The sequence below is a fragment of the Amblyomma maculatum genome, unplaced genomic scaffold (assembly GCF_055883805.1).
Source record: "Amblyomma maculatum isolate TAMU_Amacu unplaced genomic scaffold, ASM5588380v1 scaffold_13, whole genome shotgun sequence".
In the NCBI taxonomy this organism is placed as follows: Eukaryota; Metazoa; Arthropoda; class Arachnida; order Ixodida; family Ixodidae; genus Amblyomma; species Amblyomma maculatum.
The window spans coordinates 7,739,577-7,766,348 of record NW_028146738.1 but is presented as its reverse complement, the minus strand read 5'-3'; the positions used below and the strand labels follow the sequence as shown (position 1 = coordinate 7,766,348).

Genomic DNA, 26,772 nt, shown 5'->3' with positions numbered 1-26,772 from the left:
TGTTGCTGCACGCGGCAAAAGAAAATAACAGATTTCTTCAAAAATACAGCAGCTTTGAAATTAACATATTATTTTCCTTTGAGCTTTTACTTGTCTACACACGTGCCTACTGCCAAGGTACATCATTTTCATACTTAGGTTAGAGCACAGGCTTATAATTACAGATTTTTCATTACCATATTTAAAAATAACAAACTATCTTTTGCGATCCCACAGAATTCATTATATCAAGATCTGACTGTATCTGGACTTGATTGCAATAGAAAAGCTAAATGTCTTACTGGTCGACCAAATATTAGGTCGTGGCCACAGCTTCAATACAGCATTACAGTCGAGCCCACTTAAACGAACATTAGCGTCACGCGAATTTGTTCGTTGTATACAGAAGTTCGTGATATGTGGGCCGCTCGCAAAAAAAATTGACATCAATGAAAAAAAAAAATTATTCAGAAAAAAAGTCAGTGATCTTTGTCTGCCTCTTAAGGGGGGACGCGTCCTTTGAAAACCGAAAAATCACGAAACAGTGGATTTTTGGAAGTATACAAATTCCGGTAGTGTGTCTTATACACGAGTTTATAAAGAGGTGAAGGGTGCTGCCATATTGGGAAGCTGGGCTGCTATCGTAGCACAAGAAAGTTTTGATGACTTCCCCCCTTAACAGCCCAGTCAAACCGGTTTCTCCAAGAGTTGTAAAATGGTCTTTAAATTACCCTTTCTGTAATTACCAATGCCCAACTTGCCATAGAAATATTCGAAATTAATTATATAACAAGCGGTGGCAGCCGCGGAGCAGCAAGCAAGTGCCGAAAATTCCTAAACTTTGTGTGCGCCATTCCTCTCCTGCCGAACTGAGCGCCGCCATCTTGGTTTTGTTTTGTTTGTGAATTCTTGTGCTTTCTTCTGCCACCCTCGGCGGTGGCGACAGCGGCGCAGTCGAGGCGTGGCTTGCCTCCGATTAGAAGCCTCGTTGTGGCTTTTGAGTTTCCCGCGCTCGAATTCAAGGCTGCGATTGGGCAAAGCGCGTGCTCCGCGATTGAGCGACTGCTATTGGCTGCTGCGTCCGCTGACGCGTCGGTCTCCGCCGGCTACCTCCTCGTGTTACCCGCGTCGTCTGCTCCGGTTCTTTGCTGTCGTTGTTGGCTGTCTTTGTACTTTGTGAATCACGCGTTCTGTTCTTCTGAACGGTTTCGAGCGTTAAACGTTGCGTGGTCGCTCACAATGCCTCGAGATGAGACACACGTTCAGTGCAGGCATGGCTAGTTTTTTTTTCTTTTTCGCCGCTTTATTTGCCGTGTCGCCGCTCGTCCGCGCCTCCGCCGATGCAGCGAAAGATAACCCGGGAAGTCGCTTGCCGCATTTGGGCCGCTCCTTGTTCCTCCGGCGAGATGCCGCGAGAGATAAACCAGGAAGCAGCTAGCTGCATCTGCGCCACCCCTCATGCCTCGGGCGAAATGCCGCGGGGGATTTGGGAATGCCGACTGTTGCGGCTTGCAGAGCACAGGATCGACGGATCTCAGCATGTGGAAAGTGGTCCGCGGCACCAAGGCGTACGCTGTAGCCGATCGGCTAGTCGCATAGATGTTTGTTGTAGCCGAGACAGAGCGCCATAGTCGTAATGTATATTTTGACGGTCGCACCGTACTTGTTCGTTATAAGCGAGTGTTCGTCTTAAGTGGGGCCGTTATAAGTGGGCTCGACTGTATGTCTGCATACAACGGATGGCTATGCATAGCTGCTGCTGATATAGTTCTGAAGTTCTGTCCCATTAGAACTGTAAGATACTTTGGTGCAATATTTTTCACAAGCACGGCCGTTAAAATGAACTCTCAGATAAGATCAGCAATGTAAAACCATTTGGCTGGTTTCCTATAAGACTCAATATAAAAATCCAATCAAGCTTACAGCTTTGCTGGTATTTAAGTCAAGATTAACTTTTTCAGCAACGGCACCCAACGGTCATGCTTTGTCCTTCATAGGGCATTTGTGTGGCACTAGAGAAAGGAAATTATCAGGGGTCTGAGAATGGTATTTGCCATTCGATGCACATGCTCAAAAATTATGAAATGCCCTGTGAATTTGCAGCCAAACATTGCAGTGCATTTTAACTGCATTTGACAGTTAGAATAACTCGCAATTATTACTTTAGCTACGTGCTGTTTACTTGCAGATTCTAAAGCTGAGATGCTGCAGTGATGAATCTGGCATAAAACCGATTCACTGACAGCCGTTGCAAAGTGGCCATTGCCAGAAAACAAAAGGACTGCCCAGTGCTACGCTGCAGTCGATGACTTGCTGTGAACATGCTAGTGGCACGCCAATCGACTGCCAGCAATGCTCTCATTATTGATCACAACAATATGAGACGCAGTGTGCATACAAGCAAAAATTGCAGACCATAGCAGTGAAGTTTCATCTCGCTTGGCTGTGGTCGTTTCCCAGAAGCCACTGCCATACCTAAAAGTTTTTGTATGTTAAATCAGGGAACTGCGCATTTTGGCCACAGGGGATAAGAAACATGAACCCCGAAACTAGCGTGTGAAACTGCTTTGAGTACACCACAGCCTGTGTGCAGAGAAAATGAAACCATGTCAGCCACTGGGCACAGTTTTGTTTTCGAGGCGCTGGCCTTTTTTTGCAAAACATTTGACATCAATGCTGTCACGTAACATCAGCAAAAAATAAGAGCAGGAAATTCTGAGTTTTTGAGCAGTAAAATCCAAATTTGGAGGTCAGCGGCAAAAAGCTGCATTTTGGAGCACAAATATAAAGTCTGCAGCAGTTTAAAAGGGAAGAAATGTTACTTTAAGTACAAAAATAAAAATGTGAATATCAGGCTACATGAATGTCAACCATAAAACCAAGGAACTTATTTTCTTTTAAATATGAGGAGGAAAGAAGCCAACAGTTGGCGAGGCCAAGGAATTCATTGGGGATGGTACTTTGTCTTTTTTTTTTAATGTTTACTTGGATAATCACAAAAATTAGTAATGTAGACCGTTTAGGGGAAAGATAATTAAACACAAAGTAGAAGAAAAAAAATGTGCCGATGGTGGGAACCGAACCCACGACCTCCGAATAACGCGTCCGGTGCTCTTCCAACTGAGCTACATCGGCTGCTGTCCCCCCTGCTACTTTCTTGGGTATTTATGTCGTCTGTATACGAACCTTGAGAGTGTTCACCAGCGCCACCCTCAGCCATAGCGGCGGACGTGGAACGTCCTTTGTTACCGCCAGCGTCATGTAGAACGTGATCAAGAGCAAGGGCGAAAGCTGTTCTAGAACTCTCTTACGCTACCTATGGCTTCAGGACTGCCAGAACCGAGATTCCCGTAAGCTACAAGCAGATCAATTAAGGGGAAATGAGGGTGCTCGTTATAATGAATTATCTTTCCCCTAAACAGTATACATTACTAATTTCTGTGTTATTCCAAGTAAACATTAAAAAAAAAGACAAAGTACCATCCCTAATGCTTTCCTTGGCCTCGCCGACTGTTGGTTTCTTTCCTTCATGTATTATAATGAGCACCCTCATTTCCCCTTAATTGATCTGCTTGTAGCTACGGGGGTCTCGGTTCTGGCAGTCTTGAAGCCATAGGTAGTGTAAGAGGGTTCTAGCACAGCTTTCGCCCTTGCTCTTGATCACATTCTACGTGATGCTGGCAGTAACAAAGGACGTTCCACGTCCGCCGCTATGGCTGAGGGTGGCGCTGGTGAACACTCTCAAGGTTCGTATACAGGTGACATAAATACCCAAGAAAGTAGCAAGGGGACAGCGGCCGATGTAGCTCAGTTGGAAGAGCACCGGATGCGTTATTCGGAGGTCGTGGGTTCGGTTCCCACCATCGGCACATTGTTTTTTCTTCTACTTTGTGTTTAATTATCTTTCCTCTAAACAGTCAACATTACTAATTTCTGTGTTATTCCAAGTAAACATTAAAAAAAAAGACGAAGTACCATCCCCAATGCTTTCATTGGCCTCGCCGACTGTTGGCTTCTTTCCTTCATTATAACGAGCACCCTCATTTCCCCTTAATTGATCTGCTTGTAGCTAACGGGGGTCTTGGTTCTGGCAGTCTTGAAGCCATAGGTAGCGTAAGAGGGTTCTAGCACAGCTTTCGCCCTCGCTCTTGATCACGTTCTACGTGACGCTGGCGGTAACAAAGGACGTTCCACGTCTGCCGCTATGGCTGAGGGTGGTGCTGGTGAACACTCAAGGTTCGTATACAGAAGACATGAATACCCAAGAAAGTAGCAGGGCGGACAACGGCCGATGTAGCTCAGTTGGAAGAGCACCGGACGCATTATTCGGAGGTCGTGGGTTCGGTTCCCACCATCGGTACGTTGTTTTTTCTTCAACTTTGTGTTTATTATCTTTCCCCTAAACAGTCTACATTACTAATTTCTGTGATTATCCAAGTAAACATTAAAAAAAAATGACAAAGTACCATCCCTAATGCTTTCCTTGGCCTCGCCGACTGTTGATTTCTTTCCTTCATGTATTATAATGAGCACCTTCATTTCCCCTTAATTGATATGCTTGTAGCTTACGGGGTCTCGGTTCTGGCAGTCTTGAAGCCATAGGTAGTGTAAGAGGGTTCTAGCACAGCTTTCGCCCTCGCTCTTGCTCACATTCTACGTGATGCTGGCAGTAACAAAGGACGTTCCACGTCCGCCGCTATGGCTGAGGGTGGCGCTGGTGAACACTCTCAAGGTTCGTATACAGACGACATAAATACCCAAGAAAGTAGCAGGGGGGACAGCGGCCGATGTAGCTCAGTTGGAAGAGCATCCGATGCGTTATTCGGAGGTCATGGGTTCGGTTCCCACCATCAGCACGTTGTTTTTTCTTCTACTTTGTGCTTAATTATCTTTCCCCTAAACAGTCTACATTACTAATTTCTGTGATTATCCAAGTAAACATTAAAAAAAGAAAAAAAGACAAAGTACCATCCCCAATGCTTTCCTTGGCCTTGCCGACTGTTGGCTTCTTTCCTTTAAATATGAGGGTGAGATAAAATACGCTCCCCTCCATGCATCTAGTGTGCCTTGACAACCTTAATCACAAAATGTTATTTTGCTTGCATGACTCAAACTGTTTTATGAGTCATACCCATAACTTAGAACAGCAAAATTTGAAGCTGTGACTGAGACCAACCTGTGCCTAAAACTGAATGCAGTGTGAAAACAAAAGAAAAAGGAAAGCGGCAATAAAAAAACTGGACAGAAAAAAAAAATGGCCAACTGAGTAGCAAGGTGACAATCGCATTAAGGTGCTTGAGGGAGAACGCAGACAGAACAAAAAAAAAAGCTAGCAAAAACAGAGTAGGAAGCGAGTTAAGCAAAAAAAAACTGGCGAGCTTGTCTTTGGGCTGTGGTTTACGCTTTCTAGGGGCGGACAATGACTCGAATGTTTAATTGTTTTGTGCCAAAGCATACACTATAGTACGGTCAAACCCACTTATAACGATGCTAGTTTTCACAATGTATCGGTTACAACAATGAAGAGCTGCTGCACCGTCCACTTTTGTATGTTTTCTATGGTAAAATAACCCGCTAACAACAATGCCCCCATGCCACATTATCGGTTATAACAATGAAGTCTGGCTCCTGAGTGCTCATGCCAAAAGGCAGTGGAATGCAAAATCCTTGAAAAGGAAAAAAAAAAAGAAATTCCAGCAACTGCACCCTCTCCGCCGTGCACTCATACATTAGAACCTGTTTGCCGGCCTTCGCATCGCCAGCCTCACGCATCTCTCCCGTCGCCCTTCCACCCCTCCAAACACAAATGGGCTGCACCTATAGCTCTATGCTGCGCCATCCTCCGAAACATGAATGAACCTCGTCGATGCTCCGACAGCGCAGAACTGCTTGTTCCTCCCTCATTCTGCACAGTTCTGCCAGCGGATTTGGTTATGGTTTTTCACTGCGTCAAAGTCACTCCTGGCCATGTGGTTTCTCCGTCTCGTCTGAATCACCACCGCAATGGAAGATGGCTGATCCGCTAACTGATGCACAGCTATCGATCTGCAGACGAGGCGCAGTATCGTGATGGACTATACCAGCACCTCCTTGAGTTATCCGTACCTGCAGCGTTGGGGGTTTTTCCTCCCGCAAAGCCCTCTCCCTCTACTACCACTCCCTTTCCTAATAGGCTGTAATTTTGGCTCCGCCTCGCGGCTACGTTGCAGTTATTCTCTAGCAGCATGGCCTTTGAAATCCGGAGGCCATGCTAGCAGACGCTTTGCGGCAACTTCCACAAATTTTAATGGTCTTGAAGGTGTTTCAGACTAACAGAAAATCAAAAAAGGGCTACGAATGGAAAAGCGCGCCTGCATTAGCTTCGCACGCACTTAACACATGTATTGAGCACCACCACACAGTCCCTCAGCGAAACAGACCGCCAATTTCAATACTATGGAGCCAGGCGCGACGCTGCAGGCTCTGTTTTCCAGGAGGCACTGATTATACTCCATCCGAGTAGTTCTCTTCAGCACTACCAAGGCTACGGTGAATGCTGAGGCAGTGTCCTTACTGCCTCAGCAAACAGCTTTGCCGGTCGCCGTAGCCGAGACTGGAATAATCAGGGGAGCAGCAGCAACTGCGTGCTGTTTGGCTTGTACTTCACATTCATACCAGCAAACCAAAACAGTAGTGTTATCAGAAGGACTGCCTGCTATACTCGTGTAACAGCAGCATGCCTGCACAAGTGTGCAGCTTTTAGCAACGGCGCCTCCTGAGGGTGCGCCGGGCGACAAACTGAGCTGCTCCCCACCTAACGTAATCGTCCCTAGACCTACCCAGTTTCGCTGACCGGCGCTTCATGACGGGTCAACATGAACAAGAGCAGAGCAATCTTGCTAAGCTGAAGAGATACTGTCAGCTTCTATTTTCTAGCTGTTACTAGCGCCACTTCACGGGCAGCGGTTAACAGCCGTCGTGCATGCCGGCTGGCCGACTCCATTCATGTACAGAGGCTGCGTCCTTTGTGCTTGCCGTGTAGCGGCACGCTGCTCCTCAGTTTTGCTCCTTTAGTGCAATAAGCCACCTTTGCAGTCAAGGCCTTGGCGGACTGCCGTATGACTGGGGTGCAACACGACCGTCATGCACAGGCTCATTCGTATCTGCTGCCCTCGAGGTGGGCAAGCTCGTGACTGCACGTTCTCGTCTTCATAAATATTTACACCCCCACCACATAAAAGGACACCGTGCGTCTTGCATGATAGCTGCAGTGTACAAAAATTTTTGTCCTGCAGTCAGTAGCAGTAAAGTACACTATACTCCATTTCATACATCAAGTGTAACACTGCCAAAACTACAACTCTTGTTTGCACTCTCCGCATTCGCAATGAAAAATAGTGCCTGCTCTTGATGAGAGCAAATAATAGTTATTTTGTCTGCAAGCTTAATACATCTTACATTTGCCATCAACTTCATAAAGAGCACCTTTTTAAGGGGAAAGGATCGGATTCGGTGAATTTGTATGTTTTTATGACGTTTTCGTTCGTGTCGCGTTTTCACTGCCCCGCAACCTTGTCAGCTGTGCCACTAGATGGCACTGGCTGTGCCCTCCGTGCTGCGCATCTCTTTTTAAGAAAATGGTTCTTCGTTGCGCATTTTTTTTTATAAGATCTGCACTGCGAAGATGTCTAGGCACGTGAAGCAAGTTATTGCAAACGTGTATGCTCGGAATAGAGTCCGTTTCCGCAAGAACAACTCGGCCACAAAACGAGCGTGTAGTGATACGCCTCCATTTTTTTTCTTGCAAACTACTTGTGTAGCTTTCGCTGTGTTGCACCTGATGTATAAAACGGAGCATAAAGACGGGTGCTCATAAGTGTTCGAGAACAAATACTTCAAGCGGGCTAGCTGTTTTTGTCGACCCATGAATGCCCACACTGTCGCTGGCACGTATAATTCCACTGCACACGCCCCTAAGGAAACCTTTAACATGTGATTAATACATACTACTTTGTGATGTAGCAGAACACATAACATGAATGCTTACCGATTACCGACAAACTCGACGGCAAGACAGTTAAGGCTGTCACACCACATATCGCTGCTTTCATGCCAACATGGATCCATATACAGACCTCATCCGACCGACAGAGCGCTAGTAGGAAACATTTGTTATGCGAGAGGGTAATGAGCACAAAATACCTGTTTGGTGACAAAGCCATATGGGTACCACTAAGTCTGTATATGCGCACTTATATAACCCTAAGTTTCAGATCTTTGCTGTGTACTTCTTATTGACGAACGCATTCTTGATATAAAAGTGCTAATATCGCATTATTGTCCATTCAGTGTTCGCTTGAGGTAGTAGGCTGCATCGATTTACTCTTTTCAGCTATATCTACATAAGCCACGAGAAGACGACAAGCAGACGACGAAGCGTGGAAGAGCACGTGCTCTCCTGATTGGCCAAGAAGGTGCCTGCCTTTGCTAGTGCTGAAGCTTAGTTATGGGGTGGGGTATACAAAGACGCTAAGAAAGCATGCGGCTTGGTTAAGAAATATGTGCTATCGCAACCGACAGTGTCGACGATCATCCGCTCCACTGAGAAGTTTGACAAAGAAAAGTGCTCGCTTGACAGCAGGCACAAACCCGTTCGACAAGGTGCCTTTAAGGAGGAGGTGGAGAAGGCCCTCTACGAATAGTTTCTTGGTGCCCGTGCCCAGAACTTGCCTATCACCGGGCCTACTTTGTCTACAAGACAAAGCAGTTTGCCCTGCTGATTAGCCAGGTGGCGGCTGGATACAGTGCTTCAAAGGGAGACATGGGATTGACTACAAAGCCACCACCAACAAGGGAGCTTCAATGCTTCTAATTGGGCTCGTTGGTGAACGGTGCTAGCGGACAAGACAGGGGGATAGGATTAGCGTGTGTCATGTCAGGACTAGCGTGTGTCCTGTCCACCTATTTTTTGTGTGTCTTGTGCGCTAGCACCATGTCGGAGGGAGCTTTGCTTGACGTGGAGGCGAAGAAGTGGCTGCAGGAAATGTTGCCCGTATCCTCGATAACTGCGTTGACACCGACAAATACAATGGCGACGAAACGAAAATGTTTTTCTAGATGCCCTCCAAGACGTATGCACTGAAAGAAGACATGTGCAAGGGCAACAAAAACAGCAAGCTGCACCTCACCATGTTTTTGTGCGCCTACATCAACGGGAGTGACAAGCGCCCTGCTGTTTCCACAGTGCTGCCAGGATACCAGTACGCGACCATAACAATCGCAAGGCATAGATGATGCGAGAATGTTTTCGCGAGTGGCTGTTGGCGTTTGGTTAGTGCATCGAGCGATCGATAAGGAAGGTGGCACTTGTCCTGGATAACTGTAGTGCCCATTACTCCATGTTCAATCTCTCAAACGTGAGTTTTTTAATGGCAAGCTTGCAGCCCAGAGATGCTGGCGTGATCGCCAATTTTAAGATGATGTATTGTCGTCACGTTCTGAGCAAGGTTAGTCTTGCTGATGGACATGGCTCGCGCAGACAAGCAAGGAGCAACTAGACTTGAAAATCAACCTGCTGATGGCCGTGCAGTTTATATTTGATGCGTCGTCCGAAGCTGGCACTCCTATGGTGCGGAACTGATTTAAGAAGCCATGCTTTGTCTGAGGCAGGAGTGAGACGAAGCCTGCGAAGTACCAACCAACGAAGTGATGTCACAACTTTGGTTCATAGGCTATGAGGATCCTTCACGACTCGAATAGTTTCTGCATGCGAACGAGGCATTAATAACAGAACTTCTCACCAATGAGGCGATCATCATGAATGTGCTTGAATCGGACAGTGACGACGACAGCGATGATGCAGGCAGGCTGCCTAAACGTTGTCCTCGCAGGTAGCCCTGCAGTTGATTCAGTCCCTCTGGAGCTTCGTTTTCGCAAGAGATATTCCACTGCACTACGTGGAGTACCTGGATGCCATGGAGAAGGATGTCGGCAAGCTTCGAATGAGGTAAGCAAGGCTGACGAACATGGGGCTTCCTCGTGCATGCCAGTGAGAATTACGTGGCACAATGCTCGTGGCAATTTCACCCCAGCATTTGTTCCGGATTTCTCAACCTGAGTGGTGGCCATGGCAACTTTGTTGTATTTTATACAAGGGCCCTTTTGGGCCACCAAAACAATGCCTCGGCGGGGTCACGGCGGCGATGCTCTCCGTGACCCCTCTGCAGTTATGCTTTCTATCGTGCAACTCATTTACAACAATTATCAGTTACAACAATGAACTTATGTGGTGCTTGAATATTGTTATACATAGACATGACTGCGTTTCACTACCCCAGTAGCCGTAAATGTCATTTTTGGTAGCCTTAGGCTCCGTCACATTGCTATGGGATTGAAATTCTAACTTCTAAAACTGCTGCATGTTTACCGACCCATCGACGCCAGTAACAAATATTACCAAGATCTCCCTCAAGTTATATAGCCCAAACCCAGATGTTACAGATGCACCTGCTACATTATCTGGGAATATGAACGTGGTTCCAACCATGAAAAAAAGGTAAAAACAACATCACGGTGCATAAATGATGTAACAGAACACCAGCAACTTCAAGAAGCCTCATAATGCAACACATGCATTAAAAGCAAGTGGCACTTAAAACATGACCGTACTAATAAAAATATAACCTGTTAATTTATGTGCGTCTACTTTCCCGCTTCAATTGAAGCCTTGCAATGAATGACACCATTAATTTTGCCGTAAGATAGACATGCCCCAATGTCAGTGTTTGTAGCACCTTTCAAATCAATCTCCATAGATCACACTGATGGCACACACATTTTTGGAATAAAGCTACCCATTTAAATCGGCCCCAAAATGCTAAAGTTCACTGCCAATGCTAAGCAGCATAGCAAACAATAAGGAAAAGGAACTCAAAGAAAAATAAAAATTCAACCAAGACCATTATTCGGAGTGAACAAGTATGCACATGCTTTCCTTTATTTCATTAGTTGTGACCCCACGACTGGATTGAATTAGCCACTAAATAGAACTGCAGGTTGCCAACATGGCTTTTATTATTCACCAAATCTAGCACCCTCCAAACTTCTGTGGCTAGTCACAGCATTTTGGCATGGCGTAGCACAAAAATATTGTTACGAAGACAACGAAGCAGGCAGTGGCGCAGGGTGTAGAGCTCGTGCTAGGCCTGCTGGCCATTAAAGCAGATTTCATCATCATGTCATCACGTCCTGTTTCTGTTGTGTCGTGTTCCATTGCTTGCCATATGCCACCCAGCAACATTTGGTTGGAGGTGCGGTTCATCCCCATCCTTGCCTTGCACCGTCGATCGATGCCAACCGTACGGCAGGTCCATCGGCCGAAAGCCCATGGAGGCTTGAAAGGCAGCTCGTTTCTATCTCGAAGGAGGGAAGATGGGAAAGGTTGGTCGCCGCAGCCGGAAACAAAGTGCCACTCCCCCGCCGTCGCCGCCGCTTCAACGCATTTGGCAGCGGTCGCACGCCGGCACCCGCTAGACCCGTCTCAGTCTTCAGCTTCTGAATAATCTGCTCCAAACTTCGGCTGGAGCCCCATTCACAACAGTACCAACACAGCGCGGGACGAAGTGTGCCAGCTTCGCGCTCAAGCACTAAGTTTTGAACGCATGATAGAGAACATACCAGTACGTCAGTGACACTGAGGGGGGGGGGGGAGAGGGGAGCATAAAAACGTAGCGGTATGTTCGTGACAGCAAAAGGGTTAAGGAGGGACACAGGTCTTAGAACGGCCATTGGCAAAAACACATTTTCAAAATGTTTGTACTCTTGAGCACCTGCCTTGTAAATATTAATGCTGAATTCAACCGGGAAATATGGTAAAAGCGACTTTCTAAACAGCACGGGAGCCACTAAATGTGCAAAATTTGTTCGAACTTCCCGCGCATGCCGCGGGTGAAACAGCTGGCCAATAACCGCCACCTTGGGCTCGTTTTGAAGTTTGTTTCTTTGTGCATATTTTGTGGCCCCTCAAAATGGCATCAGTCAAGGAGAGCGAACGCGCTCAGCAGTTTTTCGATTCCCTTTCTTGCGCTGCTGATTGACCAGAGCTCTTGCGCGCTAGGCGAGCCTACCGTTCCAGGTCTCCCATTGGCCGACCCGACAGGCGTGTCGTTTTTTCTTTGTTTTATTTTTGCACTTTTGCCGTCGTGATACTCGCTTCGTGCGTCTGACCGCATCTCTTTTTGTGCAGTGCTCGCTTAGCGAGATCATTTTAGTTTCACCATTCCTACGTAGCATACTTCGAGGGCACAAAGTAGTTATGCCGGGAGACGCGCGTTTGATGATGAGGACGCGCCATGCGTTTGGGAGGAAGAAGCGTCAGCCACCCATTGCAAAACGCGGTTTGACGTTGGTATGTTCAACCATACCGGATGAAAACAGCTCGCTGCCACAGCGAGCGTCGCTTGCCCTGTTGCCTGCCCCCTGTTCTACCATGCCGGATGATGAGTGTTCCGAACTGCAGCGATCATCGCCTGCCCCATCAAATACCCAACGTTCGACTGCAACGAAGGAAGATTGTTCGAAGCCGCAGCTAGCGTAGCCTGCCACATTGCCTGATGAACTTGCTCCAGAATCGAGGCCCGGTCCCAACACGTCTCGTCGACTTGACACGGAAGTTTACACAGCGGAGAAGGTCGCCACGCGTACGGAAATGCAGACATGGCCAAGCGCGGCATTGATGCTAGGCCGGCAACGCAGTGCAAATTTGACCTCCTTGAAGTGAATCTGGTGCACACGGAGGAGGCAGAATCGGGAAGTTTATCGTGGTGGACATGGCGGTGCTGAAGGAGCTTTTTGCGCAAGTAAAGTGTGGCAAGTGCGGGCTGTCTGCACTCGATCTGAACAAGTCCGACAAGCAATACAGTCTATTTCTTGTTAAGCACCTCAAGAGAAGAATTACAAATAATCAATCAATGGTAGCCAAAGCAGAAAGGTTGGGCTAAAAAGCATAGACAGAAAATTAAAGGAATGGTCAGCAGCCTCGAAAAAAAACAGGTTTTTGCAGTTGCTAGCTAGCCATTGATAGTGGTAAGAAATTACATCTACTTAGAAAAGTATTTGTTGCGATTCGGGAGCACAAAAGTGAAAAGACTAGAATAACTTTGGAACGGAGCGCATTTGGCGGTTTTCATGAATTGGAGCCTAGCAGCATGCCTCGGGAGTTAACTATATAACAGAAGTATCTTATCGATACTTCCCTATATAGCAGAGTTTTCAACGTAAATTGACAACTAAGATATCTATGGAAGGGAAAATGATAAAACTAAGGTTGTGTCAGCCAGATGGCGTCGAATGATCAGGCCACTCACACACCCAGACGATGCAACGCCATCCACAGCCGACACTTTCCCCAGAGAAGGAAGGAGAGAGGGAAGAGAAGAAGAAGAAAGGAAGAGAGCGACTACAGGAAGAAGGAAAAGAAAATGAAACTGGAAGTGACGTGCTCAGCGTGCGACTATTGTGTGGCATGTTTTTCATCGCCGAGGGCTAAAGGACCTGCTATGATCACACCCTTTGAGGTGAACATGAGGGCCATGAAAAGTATCCAGAGCATCGGAAAAGGTGTTACGGCCTTCTCTGATTTCTGCGCCGCAATGAACCTCTCACACAGAGGTCTCCACCACAATACGTTACAAGCCTACCTAAAGGAAGTGGTCGAGGTTTGTGAGGGCACTGTGGCAGCCTCTGAAGCTGCTAGTGTTAGTGTTTAGTATCCTGTACAAAACTCGATCAACTTAGAAAAAAGCATTTCCCACAGTTCAGTGATAACTACATTCCCCTACACCCTAGCTTACTCTTAAGAAAACATTCACTGGTTAAAATGTCTTTTCTCGTTGATTTCTTAAAAGATGCCAACCTTCTAAACCTACTCAAGTGTATTAAAATAATCACTTGCTTCCTTTCACCAAACAGATATGTAAACCCCGAGTTTGGTGCATGGTGGCCTTAGCTGCCTATGTGCCATAAAACACAACACCCAAAATTCTCGCGGACGCAGCCATTTTTTGCCTTGAGAGCAGTCACGTGAATGCCACTCACGCGCGGGGGCTGACGGGTCTTGTCGGGCAGTAGGTTCGGCCAGTTCAGCGTGGTTTGGTCAGCTGCCCTTTTCACGTGCATAGCGGCAAGAGCGGCTTAGTGATTGTGTGGTTCTGTTTCGTCGCGCTATGTGCTTTGATTTTTGTTGTGTATGTGGTGTCTGCAATGCTTGCTCCGCAACAAAGCTGAATGCAGCCGCAGTGACCAATGGCTTATGCGATGCGTTCAGCAGCTCGAGGACGCTTTTGTCGGGCCAAATGCCAATGTGAAGCAGGCAAGTATTACCTCCCCCCCCAGTTCTTTCTTCTAAAATAATAAAATTCAGCTTTTCCTGAGAATTTTTTTGCGTTTATTACAAAAGCTCCCCTTGAGCAGTGGAGCGTCGACGGGCGCGACGGGCCGATGGCCACCAAAGCAATTTTGCTCGTCGCCGTCGCGCTAAGGTTCTGGGTTTTTAGAAAATTTCGCATGTCACCCAGAAGCAGCTCGCGAGACAGCCAATCACAGAAGGCTTTGAGCTGCTCAATTTCAGTCGTGGCTTTTTTTTTTTTTTCCAAGCGAAATTTGTTTTCCTAGTCTGGTTTGAGTGAAGAACCTGCAGAAGCTCACTTCGTCTAATCCATGCATATATGAGCGCATCGAGATAATTCAGTAAAAACTTGTTAGGGTAGTAAAGGAAAATAAAAAGGCTAGTGTGGCTAGATATTGTCACTTTTTCAAAAGGAACAGGAGAAAGCCACTGCTGGCAATGCAAGTATGCATCACTGTGTAGCAGCACACCGCTGCGCTGCGACCTTTTTCTTTTTTAAACACAATGCGTAAATATTTTATCAGTGTTATTGTATTTCAAGCTGTGTAATGTTAGAAACAGGATATAGCCTAACTGTACTCCCCTTGACTGAATGACGACGGGATGGTAACAAAGCAACGCTGAAAACGCACCTCTGTCGCAGAGTCCCGTCGCTCCGTGCGGTGTGCACCAGTGGCAACGACAGGCATTGGTGGCAGCATCGCACGACGAATCACCAGAGATTGTCACCAAAAATTTGACAATTTGCTTAATTCTAAGCTCTGCATATCTCGAAATTTTTCATGGATTTTACAACTTCTAGTTAATGAGGGTTTACGTATATATCCTTTCTCATATGAACAAAGCCTCACAATGATTCCACTTATATTGCCATAGCTCCAGTGTAGCAAAAGGCAAAGGTTCTCTCAAATTGAGAGTGCGTTTTTCTCAGTGCTGTTTCAGGACACTGTACTCAGCCTTACTGGGCTTTTTCTCTACATTCTCATTGAGTGACAATGGCAAACTTAATATCATTGCAGTCACGTTGAAAAGATCAGTTAATGATCCAATATCACTCTGTCGAGATTTTGCAAATTTCCATTAACCCTTGGAGGGTTTTTGCCAGAAAAGTATGGCGGCGGTTTTCCATCCCTCAAGGTTTTTGCCATACCGGTCTAATGATGCATGCTCATTGGGAGGTGCTGCCACCTCCTAAGACTTACAAGAAGCGCTTGAAATTTATTACGCTGCCTTCTTGCGAAGATAAACGTGATTGCTAGCTACAGCGTGTCGCCCGGCCCCATAGCGGTTTCGGCTTCGCCACCTGATGACGATGGAGGCACAAAACTTGATTTATATAATTATGGGCGCTTCCAATAAACAACTGATTGCTAGCTGCAGCTTGTGGCCCGGTGGTGAGGGCCTTGCATGGTTTCGGTTACCCCCCCCCCCCCCCCCCCCCCCTTCCGTGATTGCAATGGAGGCGCACAAAACTTGATTTTTATCCTTATGGCCACTCCCAGTGCAGGGGCCACAGAAACCATCTTTATTGGGGCTGCTGTTAGCTTGTTTATAATCGATGCATGTGAGGTATTTCTGCTCTCCTTGCAGTTTTCTGAGGATCCTGAGATTGCAGTGTCAAGCAACGTTGACTCCAAAATACGGTTCCTAATATTTTCTATAACTTTTCCTTGACTTTACTCATATTGAACTTTCAAAATCCACAATAAAGTAATTTGACCCTCTGCGAAAGCAAAAGTTTTTTCAAAAAAATTTGACCCTCAAAGGGTTAAAATATTGCATGTCCAAAATTTTGCTGATTTCCTAATGGCATACACTATCTGGGCCAAGGGTAATGGCGAATGCTTCAGTTTTAGTTTACATAGTCAAAATCCGAAGACAGTTTTGAAAATGGGAACAGCATGTCATTTTTGGTCAGAAATATCAAGTGAGGCTACTGATCATTCAAGTTATAATATGTGGTCAAGCTTCAAATGCTGTTTTCTCAGTTTCATATTTTTGGTCGATCTGTACAGTCGTACGCAGGGTTTTGATAGCTTCTTTTTAGTTCACACTAATAACTTTGGTACCATTTTTTTCAGAGAAAATGAGTTACCGATGACATTTTTAACTTTTTCGTTTAGGCAATGGATAAATATCAATCTGAGATTAGCTTAATGAGTTCCAGTGTCAAATAATGAAGCCTTTTACTCTCGACATATGTGAGGATGATGTGCCTTTAGAGGCAAATGAAGAATGTCATCGGGAATGGGAAGTCATTGGCTATCATTCCATGCAATTAAAAGCAATGAGAAAGTTTATTAAATCTACGTAATAGATTCACTAATTATGCTCTGGACTTTGTTAGATGACTTTTGATCTAAGACCACCAGCTCAATTATGATTACATTTTGAAATCAGGAGAGAAAACCACATCTGTGTGCAAAGTTTCATGAGATTCTAGCCATAACTAAAAAAGTCAGTTTTAAGACCCTCGTCACCCCTTAAACCCAAAGATATGTGGGCCTTCATGTGCATGAGGATACTGAGCACGTTCACTAACAGAAGGTTCAAGAGGCGGAATCAGAAATAATGCAGCAATAAGAACCTTTCAGAAGCACAAGCAAACAATGCGTGCTGTACCTCAATGTGTGCTGTAAATTGCCAGCAAATAAATCGATTAGAAAAGGCGAAGTTATGACCCCGCATGCTGTGAGAGAATTGACGCATATAAACGCATGTTATGGCATGCCAAGAAGGTGAAAAGTACAGAGAAGCACATATAGTTTAACTAAATATTGACGCCAGCATCAAGCTTCCCTCTGGCGAACGGCCACCTGCTGCACCACGTTGCAGCACAATACGGAGAAAGAATCACGTAGGCAGGTGTCGCACTATTTTTCCACTGCTTAATCATCAAAGAGAGCGAGAATGAAGGGTACAGGTGTTCTCTCAGTGGATACCCTCAGCACCAGCACACAACGGAGTGCACATCTGATAGCTGCGCCATGATAGCGGAAAGCAGCCGCTCCCCGGCTATTCAGAACGGCCTAGGAAAGTTTGATTGACCCTGTATATTACCATGAACACAGATAAGGGGAAGAATGCCTTTTTAGATTAAGCATCAAAATTGTAAACTACCTATCAGCATGCACTGAAACTTTGGAGAAAATGCGCGGTGATGAAATAGTCAAACCCGGATATATTGAACTCGAAGGGGATCACAAAATAGTTTGATATGTCGCTAATTCGATATACAGAAATCGACTTGAGACGCCACTTGCGATTGTGAAATATGATACTGTATTTGTCGCGTAATCAACCCACTCGCATAATGAACTCACCCCCACTTTTGCCCATGAAAATTTAACAAAAAAAAACCTTCGGTGCCGCGTCCCTCCATTACGGCCATTGCATCCACAGCTCATTTACTGGCAGTGCACCAAGATGCTGTACAGCAATAGCACCAGGGCGTGTTTATCTTTTGACTATACTTTTGATAGATCAAGTGGTGATGGGGAGTGAACTTGGCAGAGTACCCGTGATGACATTGCACAAGCCTGGGTAAATTTATCACGCCACGCTTGGAGCGGGCGTAGTCCACTGCCACAAAATCACTGGAAAGCGTGATAGTTGCAAATGCCGTTTGAAGCGAACAGTGCTAAAAGCCGGTGTTAGCTGACTGCGTGCTTTCTTGATTCATAGATGCAAGAATGGATAACTCGTAAAAAACAAAAAAATCTGGCGCTTCTTAACATCCGCGGCTGCCATAGCATACGCTAAATGACACGTTCAGCATGACAAGAATGGTCAACTCTTGGAAAAAAAATGCTGCTTCTTAACGTCCACAGCCACCACAGCATAAGCTACGCCGGACTCACGGAAAAAAAAAAAAATCTGCCGCCATAGTTTATGCACGTTCAGCACAACGACACGAGATGTGCATCACGCACCATTGCCGCGCGCACAGCGTTCACAACACAAACTGGAGAAAGCGTGTGCCACGGGCCGAGCTGGCTTGTCCATACATGTGTAGTGCCTGCTGCTGCGAACGAAGACCGGGAAAGAAAGAGGAAGGGGAGAGATAAAGCTTGGCAGAAGAAATCAGCCACAACAATACATAGCGAGTGTCCTACTCGCAATACGACACCACGCTATAACACAAACGTGGTCCGGTCGTCCATCGACCTCCACAGTTTGCGACCTAGAAATCCACACCTTCTAACGCAGCAGCATCCCAAGATGGCAGGCTGGCAAGACCCAGCATCCAGTGTTCTGGCCAGCAAGCGTCAACATGTGATTCGCTCAACTGCAGGCTGTGATGTCCTTGAATGGCATTACGAATCAGCCACTTGCATTACGACACCACGCTATAACACAAACGTGGTCCGGTCGTCCATCGACCTCCACAGTTTGCGACCTAGAAATCCACACCTTCTAACGCAACAGCATCCCAGGATGACAGGCTGGCAAGACCCAGCATCCAGTGTTCTAGCCAGCAAGCGTCAACATGTGATTCGCTCAACTGCAGGCTGTGATGTCCTTGAATGGCATTATGAATCAACCACGCAGTCCTCAGCAACCTTATCTCATCCCACCTCCTGTGTTGACTCACTTGCCTTGCCTCAGGACGCCGCCCATATGATGAACTGTGCACTGCCATCCTGGCATACTTCATCCTATCCTGCTGCCACTCTAAGTACCTGCTTTCACCCCCGTCTGTGCCAGCATTGCACTCGCCTCCGGCTGCATCCTGGGGGCACAGCACGCTGCAGCCATCAACAGTTGGTGCCCTGCCACTTCTGCCAAGCGTCTCCGATACTCTTGCAAGAAACGCATCGGGCGCTGCCACAATGTCACCGCGGCAGCACATCCTCATGGTCCAAACATGCCAGCAGGACTTTTCAGTGGCTTTAAGTCCACTGCCATGCCCTGTCAAGCTGGGTGAGGTGCCTGGCCTACTGTTTGCCATGTTGGCAAACGCAGTGATGGGTGTGCCTCACAGCACTCTGCTCAACTGCACAAATGTGCCTCCCCTGAATAGCACCACTGGCCAGGCCATTGTTAGCCTGATGGACCAATGGCCTCTGGAACCCTGCAACGCAGTTCGTTTGCCTGTAGTGGTACCGCTACCCCTTGAGCTCTCCCATAAAGAGTGCCCCATTCCTTAGCTGCCAGTATCTGAAGCATCACCTCCACATCTCTGGTTACACCTTCCATACGCAATGCCATCAGCTGCACAAGATTGTATGTTGCACACCAAATGTTGCCCGCAAATCCCAATGAAGGTGCATTCATCACTGCAGCATTCCCCAGCTAATTCAATGGTCAGAGCCAGGCCCTCAAGCTTGGCCTTCAATATGTCCATGGACAGTGCTTATCATCCTTGGGTGAATCTTTATGCTGGTCACATCCCTCTGCGCGTTCCCCTTATGGCACCACTTGTCCACTGCACAGCAGCCAGCCTCGACCACCTGAGATTGCTTACCCACCAAATGGCCCTTTACAGACCTTCAAACTAAACTGAACTGAACTTACTGGCATCCCTTTTTCATGCCTATTATTTGTTTTGATCATGTTCTTCACCGTCCTTTTTTTATTTCTTCTATTGACTGATCGACTGGGGGAAGCCCTGTAACGATGCGCGTGCCAGCACTGGCCGCGTGCCGAAGAGTGAAAGAGGCAGCGCCGACGCAAGTGCTGCAGAATTTGCCCTTAAGTTGGATGCTGCCACTCTTCCAGCTTTGATTTAATAAATGTAGCCATAGCGGTTGCCCCTATCCAGTGACCTCCCCATGCCAACAGGTTATTGCACAAGAATGACTTCGCTGATGAAAGCACAGCTGCTGCACACCAGAAAAATGAATGGGAACAACAAGAAACAGGCAAGAAAGCAAAGGACAATCTTCGACCATAACAGATATAAAATCTCTCAGGAATTGAACATGGACTGAGGAAAACGTGAAAAAAGATCTGATGACAGACAGATGTGCTTACTGAATGGAAAAGCCTCTGACAGAGGTCAGCCGGAGAGTTGACCATCTGGCATGCTACTCTGCACAATGCAATGAGAAAAAGAGAAGGAAAAGGGCAGTGGTGGGTGACAGTATGATTTAAGGTTAAGGGGGGGCCACAGGTCTTAGAATAGCAAAAAATGAACAAAAAAACACAAATTTGAGAAAAATGCATTTTCGGAGTGTTTGCACCTTCAAGCACGTGTCCTAAAAATATCAACGCTGAATTTGATCGAGAAATATAATAAAACTGACTTTTAAAGTGCCATGGGAGCCGCAAAATGGCCCAGAAGGAGAGAGAGAGAGAGCAGAATTTTTTATTGATTCCAGCGGATGAAGAGGCTCCAGCCCTCCGTCGCTTGGGATGGATGGCGGGTGCCCCGCCTCAGACGCAGGCCGGCAGACGTTGTTGGCCGGCGGCGTCCCAGGCCAGCTGGATAACGGCTAGCTGGAGCCCAGGGTCCGAGCAGCGCAGCATGGTCTCCCAGAGTTGCGGCGTCAGATTTAGACCCCTCCTGGGAGAAAAGGGGCAGTCCCAGAGGATGTGTTCGAGGGTCCCTCTCGAGTCACAGTTTGCACAGAATTCAGATCTTTCTCCTGGGAGCATATGGCTCACCAGGAACGGGTGCGGAAATGTCCCAGTCTGAAGGCGACGCCAGGCGATGGCCTGCCTGAAATTTAGGGTAGGGGCTAGCGCAGCAGCCACCCGTCTACTGAGTCTATAATGCAGCAGAATTTCTGTGTAAGATTTGGCACACTCTATGGTCCCCGCTCCAAGCCCCCCCTCTCTGCCGCCGGCTCGGTGGTAGAGCCCTCGAGCCATGGCATGGGCGGATTCGTTGCCGGGAACGCCAGTGTGCGATGGAGTCCAAATCAGCTGTATAGTTCGCGAGATTGGTGATTGCTGTAATATTCGAATTGCCTGGGGAGCAATCAACCCACGACTGTGATTTCGTATGGCAGTTTTGCTGTCGCAGATCATGAAACGCGCCTTTGTCTGGGCGCAGGGTAGAGCTACAGCCACTTCCTCAGCTGCCTCAGGAGATCTAGTTTTCAGGGTGACCGCGGTGATCGGTCTACCCGACCCATTCGATACCGCTGCAACCATAAAGGGGCTTGCCCCTCCGGCAGCATCTACAAAGGCTACTTCCTCCGGCGGCAAGCGGCTAAATTTCTTACTGAGCATTTGAGCTCTTTTTTCCCGACGCTCCGTATGGTGTTCGGGATGCATGTTTTTTGGCAGCGGAGGTATCCATAGCCTGTCCCGTACAGCCATGTCTATTTCAGATTTTGTCCGAGCGCCTCCCCAAGTGTCGATGCCCAGTTTTTCTAGAATGGTTTGTGGGGTTTAACGTCCCAAAGCAACTCAGGCTATGAGAGACGCCGTAGTGGAGGACTCCGGAAATTTCGACCACCTGGGGTTCTTTAACGTGCACTGACATCGCACAGCACACGGGCGCTTTGCTTTTCGCCTCCACCGAAAAGCGGCCGCCGAGGCCGGGATTCGATCCCGCGTCCTTGGGAACAGTAGTCGAGCGCCGTAACCACTGCGCCACCCCGGCGGGTGTTTTTCTAGAATGGATCTGCCTGCGGCGGTTAGGCGGAGCCGTTCTACCTGTGAAGTGCGCACTGCTTCCGCGATTTCATCCCATGTGTTATGGATGCCCAGCTGCAGGAGGCTAGCGGTGGAAGTACAGCGCGGGAGTCCAAGGGCTCTTTTAATACTTGTGCGGATGAGGCTCTCTAATTTCTGTCGTTCTGCTGCCTTAAGGGGTAAGTATGGAGTAGAATAGCTGATTCGACTAATGATAAATGCCTGGATTACGCGCAGAAGGAACAAAATTTGTTCAAAATTTCATTGCGCCCTGCGGGCGAGGCAGCCGGCCGATCGCCGCCATATTGGACTTGTTTTGAAGCTTGTTTCTTTGTGAGCATTTTGAGGCATGTCAAAATGGCATCGCTCAAGCAGACCGACTGCCATTGCAGGTTTTCTGAAAGCCGTTCTCAGCTGCTGATTGGCTGGCGCACACGCTAGCGAGGTGGGCCCCGTGTCTCGCGCTTCCCATTGATCACCACGACTGGTGCCAATTTCTTTTTTGTTTAGTTCGCCATTGCGGCGGCCACTGCGCATGTTTCTTTCCTGCCCTTGCGATCGTATCAACTGCTCTCGCAATCGCCAGTGACCTTCTGGACGTACGCGATAAAGAGCAAATATATATATATGCAGTCGACGACTAATTTTTCGGACTCTCAACGGACCAAGAAAATATTCGAAAAAACAAATGTGCACCAAAAAAGCTCAATTTATTGCCTATTATTCATTTTGAGGCCGGAAAAAGTGATAAATGCTTTTCTGCACCATGCTCCGCTTCCGTGCTAACAGGTCCACCTGAATTTCGCTTGCATCAGCTCAGCTTGCGTCGGCTGCGCTGCTGCAGGTGAGTCATCATCGCCCTCGCTCTCAGACTCCACAAGCACTTGGCGAATAATTCCTGCATCTATGAGCCCAGAGCACAGTTCCAACTGGTGGTCCACGTCTGTGAACTTTGTAAATGAGACAGCCCATGGAATTTCGACACCAGCAGTGAGAAGGTCGTGAATGAACTGCTCACTGCCTGACAACTGCTTGACGACGCTCTCCTCGTCCGAGGCAGCCGACTCGTCATTCAGCACAAATCCCGCGTCGTGGAAGCAATTGGGCAGCGTTGTAGGTGCTACAGACTTCCACGCATCGGCAAGGGTACTAAGTGCTCCAAGCAAATCGACAGAGTAGGTTTTCCCACTGTCGAGGCACACCACAACCACCAAACACTGAATCACAACACCGACTCCGTTGAGTGCCTTCTCGCTGTAGCGTTGCACGAAAATAAAAAAACATAAAATCCGGAAAAAGAACTGAAGCTGATTCAATAAAATGCGAGCCACAGTGACAGAATGTAGTTCTCGCATCAGCATGACCATGGCTAGGCCTACACGGTAAACACACAGAAGAACAGGCAGTAGAAGCGATCACGCTAAAAGAAAAAAAAAAAAAGCACCCACCCCGGCAGCGACATTGTCCCGGAAACGGAAGCTGCTAGGCAATCATTATAGCCTCGATCCAGCGTGTTTAGCTAAGAAACGGCACGCAAGGCCGGCACCGGTTTCGAGGCTAGCGAAGGAAAAAGTAAGCAAGATGGCGGCGACACCGCTCAAAATGTGTGGCAGTTGGCCCGGCTGACGCTTTCGTACACTCTAGTGTCCGAAATTTTGAGCAGCGTAATGCATTGACTTTATAAGGTATGTCCTGGGGCCGGGAAAAAGTCCGAATAATCAAGGATGTCCGAAAAATTGGGTGTCCGAAAAATCGGTCGTCAAATGTATATATACAGTCGAACCCGGATATATCGAACTCGGAGGGAATCACGAAATAGTTCGATATATCGATAATTCGATATACAGAAATTGGCTTGGAATGGCACTTGCGATGCGAAAAAAACGATACCGTATTTCCCGCGTAATCAGCTCACTCGCATAATGAACCCACCCTCCAATTTAGCAACCGAGAATTTGGGGGAAAAAAAAAGCATTAAGGCCAGCTCGTTCACACGCAAGCAATTAAGCGATCTGAGTGACGAGCGGCAGCAACAGAGCAAAAAATTTCCAACTTGTTGGAACTGCGTCCCTCCATACAGAAAGAGATTGGTCCCTCTGCCGTTCGAGCCACCGCAGCAGCTCAAAACAAGGTTGCTGTGTCGCCGCGGCAGAAATCGCCAGTATTTTCGCTTGCATGTCGCACTCCATTTCGATCGTCTCATCCACAGCTCATTTCTTGGCAGCGTGCCAAGATGCTGCGCAGCTATAACGTCGCGGAGTGTTTATCTTTTGATAGCTCCTGCGGCGGTGGGGAGCGAACTTGGCAGACTGCCCGTGATGGCTTGATTACACAAGTCTGGTTCGATTATCACGCCGCGCTTGGGGTGGGCGTAGTCCACTGCCACAAAATCATTGGAAAGCGTGATACAGTAGCTGCAAATGCTGTCTGAAGTGAAAAATGCTAAAAGCCGGTGTCATGATCGCAGCTGACCGCGTGCTTTCATTGATTCATACATGCAAAGATAAACGACTCCAGCAAAAAAAAAGAAAAATGCCGCTTCGTAATGCCATATCTTATGCTACACTGCGCTTACAGCATGATAAAAATAGACGACTCTCACAAAAAAAAAGACCTGCCGCTTCTTGACTTCTGCAGGCGCCATTGCCACGTCAGCCGCCGCGCGCAGAGGGTTCGCAACGCATGCTGGAGAAAGCGTCCGACGTTCTGTCTGAAAACAGGCTGAGCTGGCTTGGCGCATGCGTAGCGCGTGCTACTGCGAACGAAGGCCGGGAAAGAGGAAGGGAGAGCTGAGCAAAAGAATGGGCACACCCTCGCGCTTCGCTCTGTCGTGTTTTTCCCCTCTCGTTCCCACCGGTTCTCTCTGGTTCATTCATGCACATGGCTTGCAAACGTCACATGCTGGTGTGCAGAAAACGACAACCGCAAATGCGCGCGCCTTTAGGGAATGGGTGTGGCGCTGCCCTAGCCGAAGTGTCCCCTCTCATTACTTCCGCGCGTGGCTTGAAAACGTCACGCGGCAAATGGCCACGGGTGATGCGATCGTCTTTGGGAAAGGCACACTTTCCAGTGCGTGGTGCGGAGTTCGATATATCGAGCGACCGAAGAAATTGAGTTCGATATACGTCGCGGCTTCCCTATACTTTTGCATGGGATTTTCAAGGGGATATTCCGTGAGTTCGATATAACCAAAATTCGATATATCCGGGTTCAATATATCTGGGTTCGACTATATATACAGTCGAACCCCGCAATAACGAAACCGCCGGGGAAGGAAAACCTTTTCGTTGTCGCGAGAATTTCGCTGTCGCGAAAATGGACAAATAAGCACACCCATTACCTTCCAGAACCAAGATTTAATTAAAAAAGTCGCTTATTTTGCTCTGCTTGACATTGCTGTGCAGGAGCTTGACGACTCTGGCTTCACAGCTTGATAAGCTATGCATAGCTTCGTCGTCGTCGTCGTGGTCGCCGAGAAAAGTCCGGATCACATCGAATGCATCAAGCACATCACGCGAGCTTACTTGCTTACCTTGTGCTTGGTTTTCGCTATCTTCGTCGTCACTCGCCTCATTTCCTTTGTGCACACTGTCGATAATAGCGTCGTCGCTGAATTCCTCGTGCACGATCAAGTCGGCGTCCGCACACAAAAAGTCCTCCAGTTCAACAGCCTCTGGCACCATTGTATCTACACTGCGAAGCGCGTTCCAGGCTTCGGTTAGTGGCTGCAGATCGTCACCGCTTGCAGCTTCCGGTTCTGCCAAGGCGTGCTGACCAGCTGCGAAACCGGCGTGCCTGAAGCAGTTCTGGACAAGCGTGGCCAAAGTAGCAATCCACGTGCCGGCAAGCATCTCCAGCGCCATGAAGAGGTCAATTTCCGTCGGTCGCTTGATTTCGATGTTTAGCAACATCCGCTGTATGAGCCTTCTTCGGTACGCAGACTTCACACTTTTGATAACCCCCTGATCAAGAGGCTGGATAACGGATGTGCAGTTTGCGGGGAAAAAAATCAAGCGGATGCTCGTCAGGGCAACGTCTTCAATGTGGTGCGCACTGCAGTTGTCCAAAAAAAGGCAGACAGATCTGCCCTGCTTTCGCATGTCCGTATGAAAGGCTTCCAGCCAGCTCGTGAATATTGCGCGCGTCATCCACGCTTTTTGGTTTGCAGTGTACTGGACCGGAAGCTTTCGGTTACGTTTAAAACACCGTGGAGTCTTGCTCCGGCCGATCACGAGGAGGGGACGCTTGTCAGATCCATCCATGTTTGAGCATAAAAGAATGGTGACCCGCTTTTTGCTCAGCTTGCCGCCATGGCATTTTTTTCCTTTCAGGTCTCGCGTTTTTGAAGGCAACATTTCATAGAAGAAGCCCGTTTCGTCCGCATTATAAATTTCGGAGGGCTCGTACTCGTCCATTATGCCTTCGTAACTTTTTTCCATCCAGGAAGATGCTGCTTTAGCGTCTACGCTCGCACACTCCCCCGACAACACTTTGGCGACGATGCAGTGCCGCGCTTTAAATCGACTTAGCCATCCGGCACTCGCTTTAAAGTTGTCGTGCCCCAGAATGCACGCGTAGTCAATCGCCTTTTGCTGCAGGAGGCTTCTGGACAAAGGCACCTTGTTCGCTCTCTTGTCCAGGAACCACTGAAATACGGCTTTGTCCACGTCTTCGTAGACCGGCGCTGCCAAAGTCTTGTTCTGAGCGCGCGCGCCGTTCTGGAGTGCCGCCATGATGCCATTCCTTGATTTCAGAATCGTAGAAAGCGAGCTGCACGGGATACCGAACTCCTCCGCAATATCAGTCTTCTTCCTGCCTTTTTC

At 47.7% G+C, this 26,772-nt stretch overlaps 1 protein-coding gene and 1 non-coding gene across 3 annotated transcripts in view; one reads left to right on the top strand and one right to left on the bottom strand.

Moving 5' to 3' along the window:
* Positions 1-26,772, bottom strand: part of LOC146172159 (uncharacterized) — a 107,887-nt gene that overhangs the window by 18,895 nt on the left and 62,220 nt on the right. The window contains exon 7 of one of the 2 annotated variants that reach the window (XM_084585836.1): positions 20,655-20,870. The exons of the other annotated variant lie outside the window; for it this stretch is intronic. Coding sequence (XP_084441962.1) covers positions 20,741-20,870 — 130 coding nt within the window. The 3' untranslated portion in view covers positions 20,655-20,740. Of the gene's footprint in view, positions 1-20,654; positions 20,871-26,772 lie in introns of those variants that run through there. 2 annotated transcript variants of the gene reach the window in all.
* TRNAM-CAU (transfer RNA methionine (anticodon CAU)) lies at positions 4,267-4,339 on the top strand. Its single transcript has one exon. It is a non-coding gene; the product is annotated as a tRNA-Met (tRNA).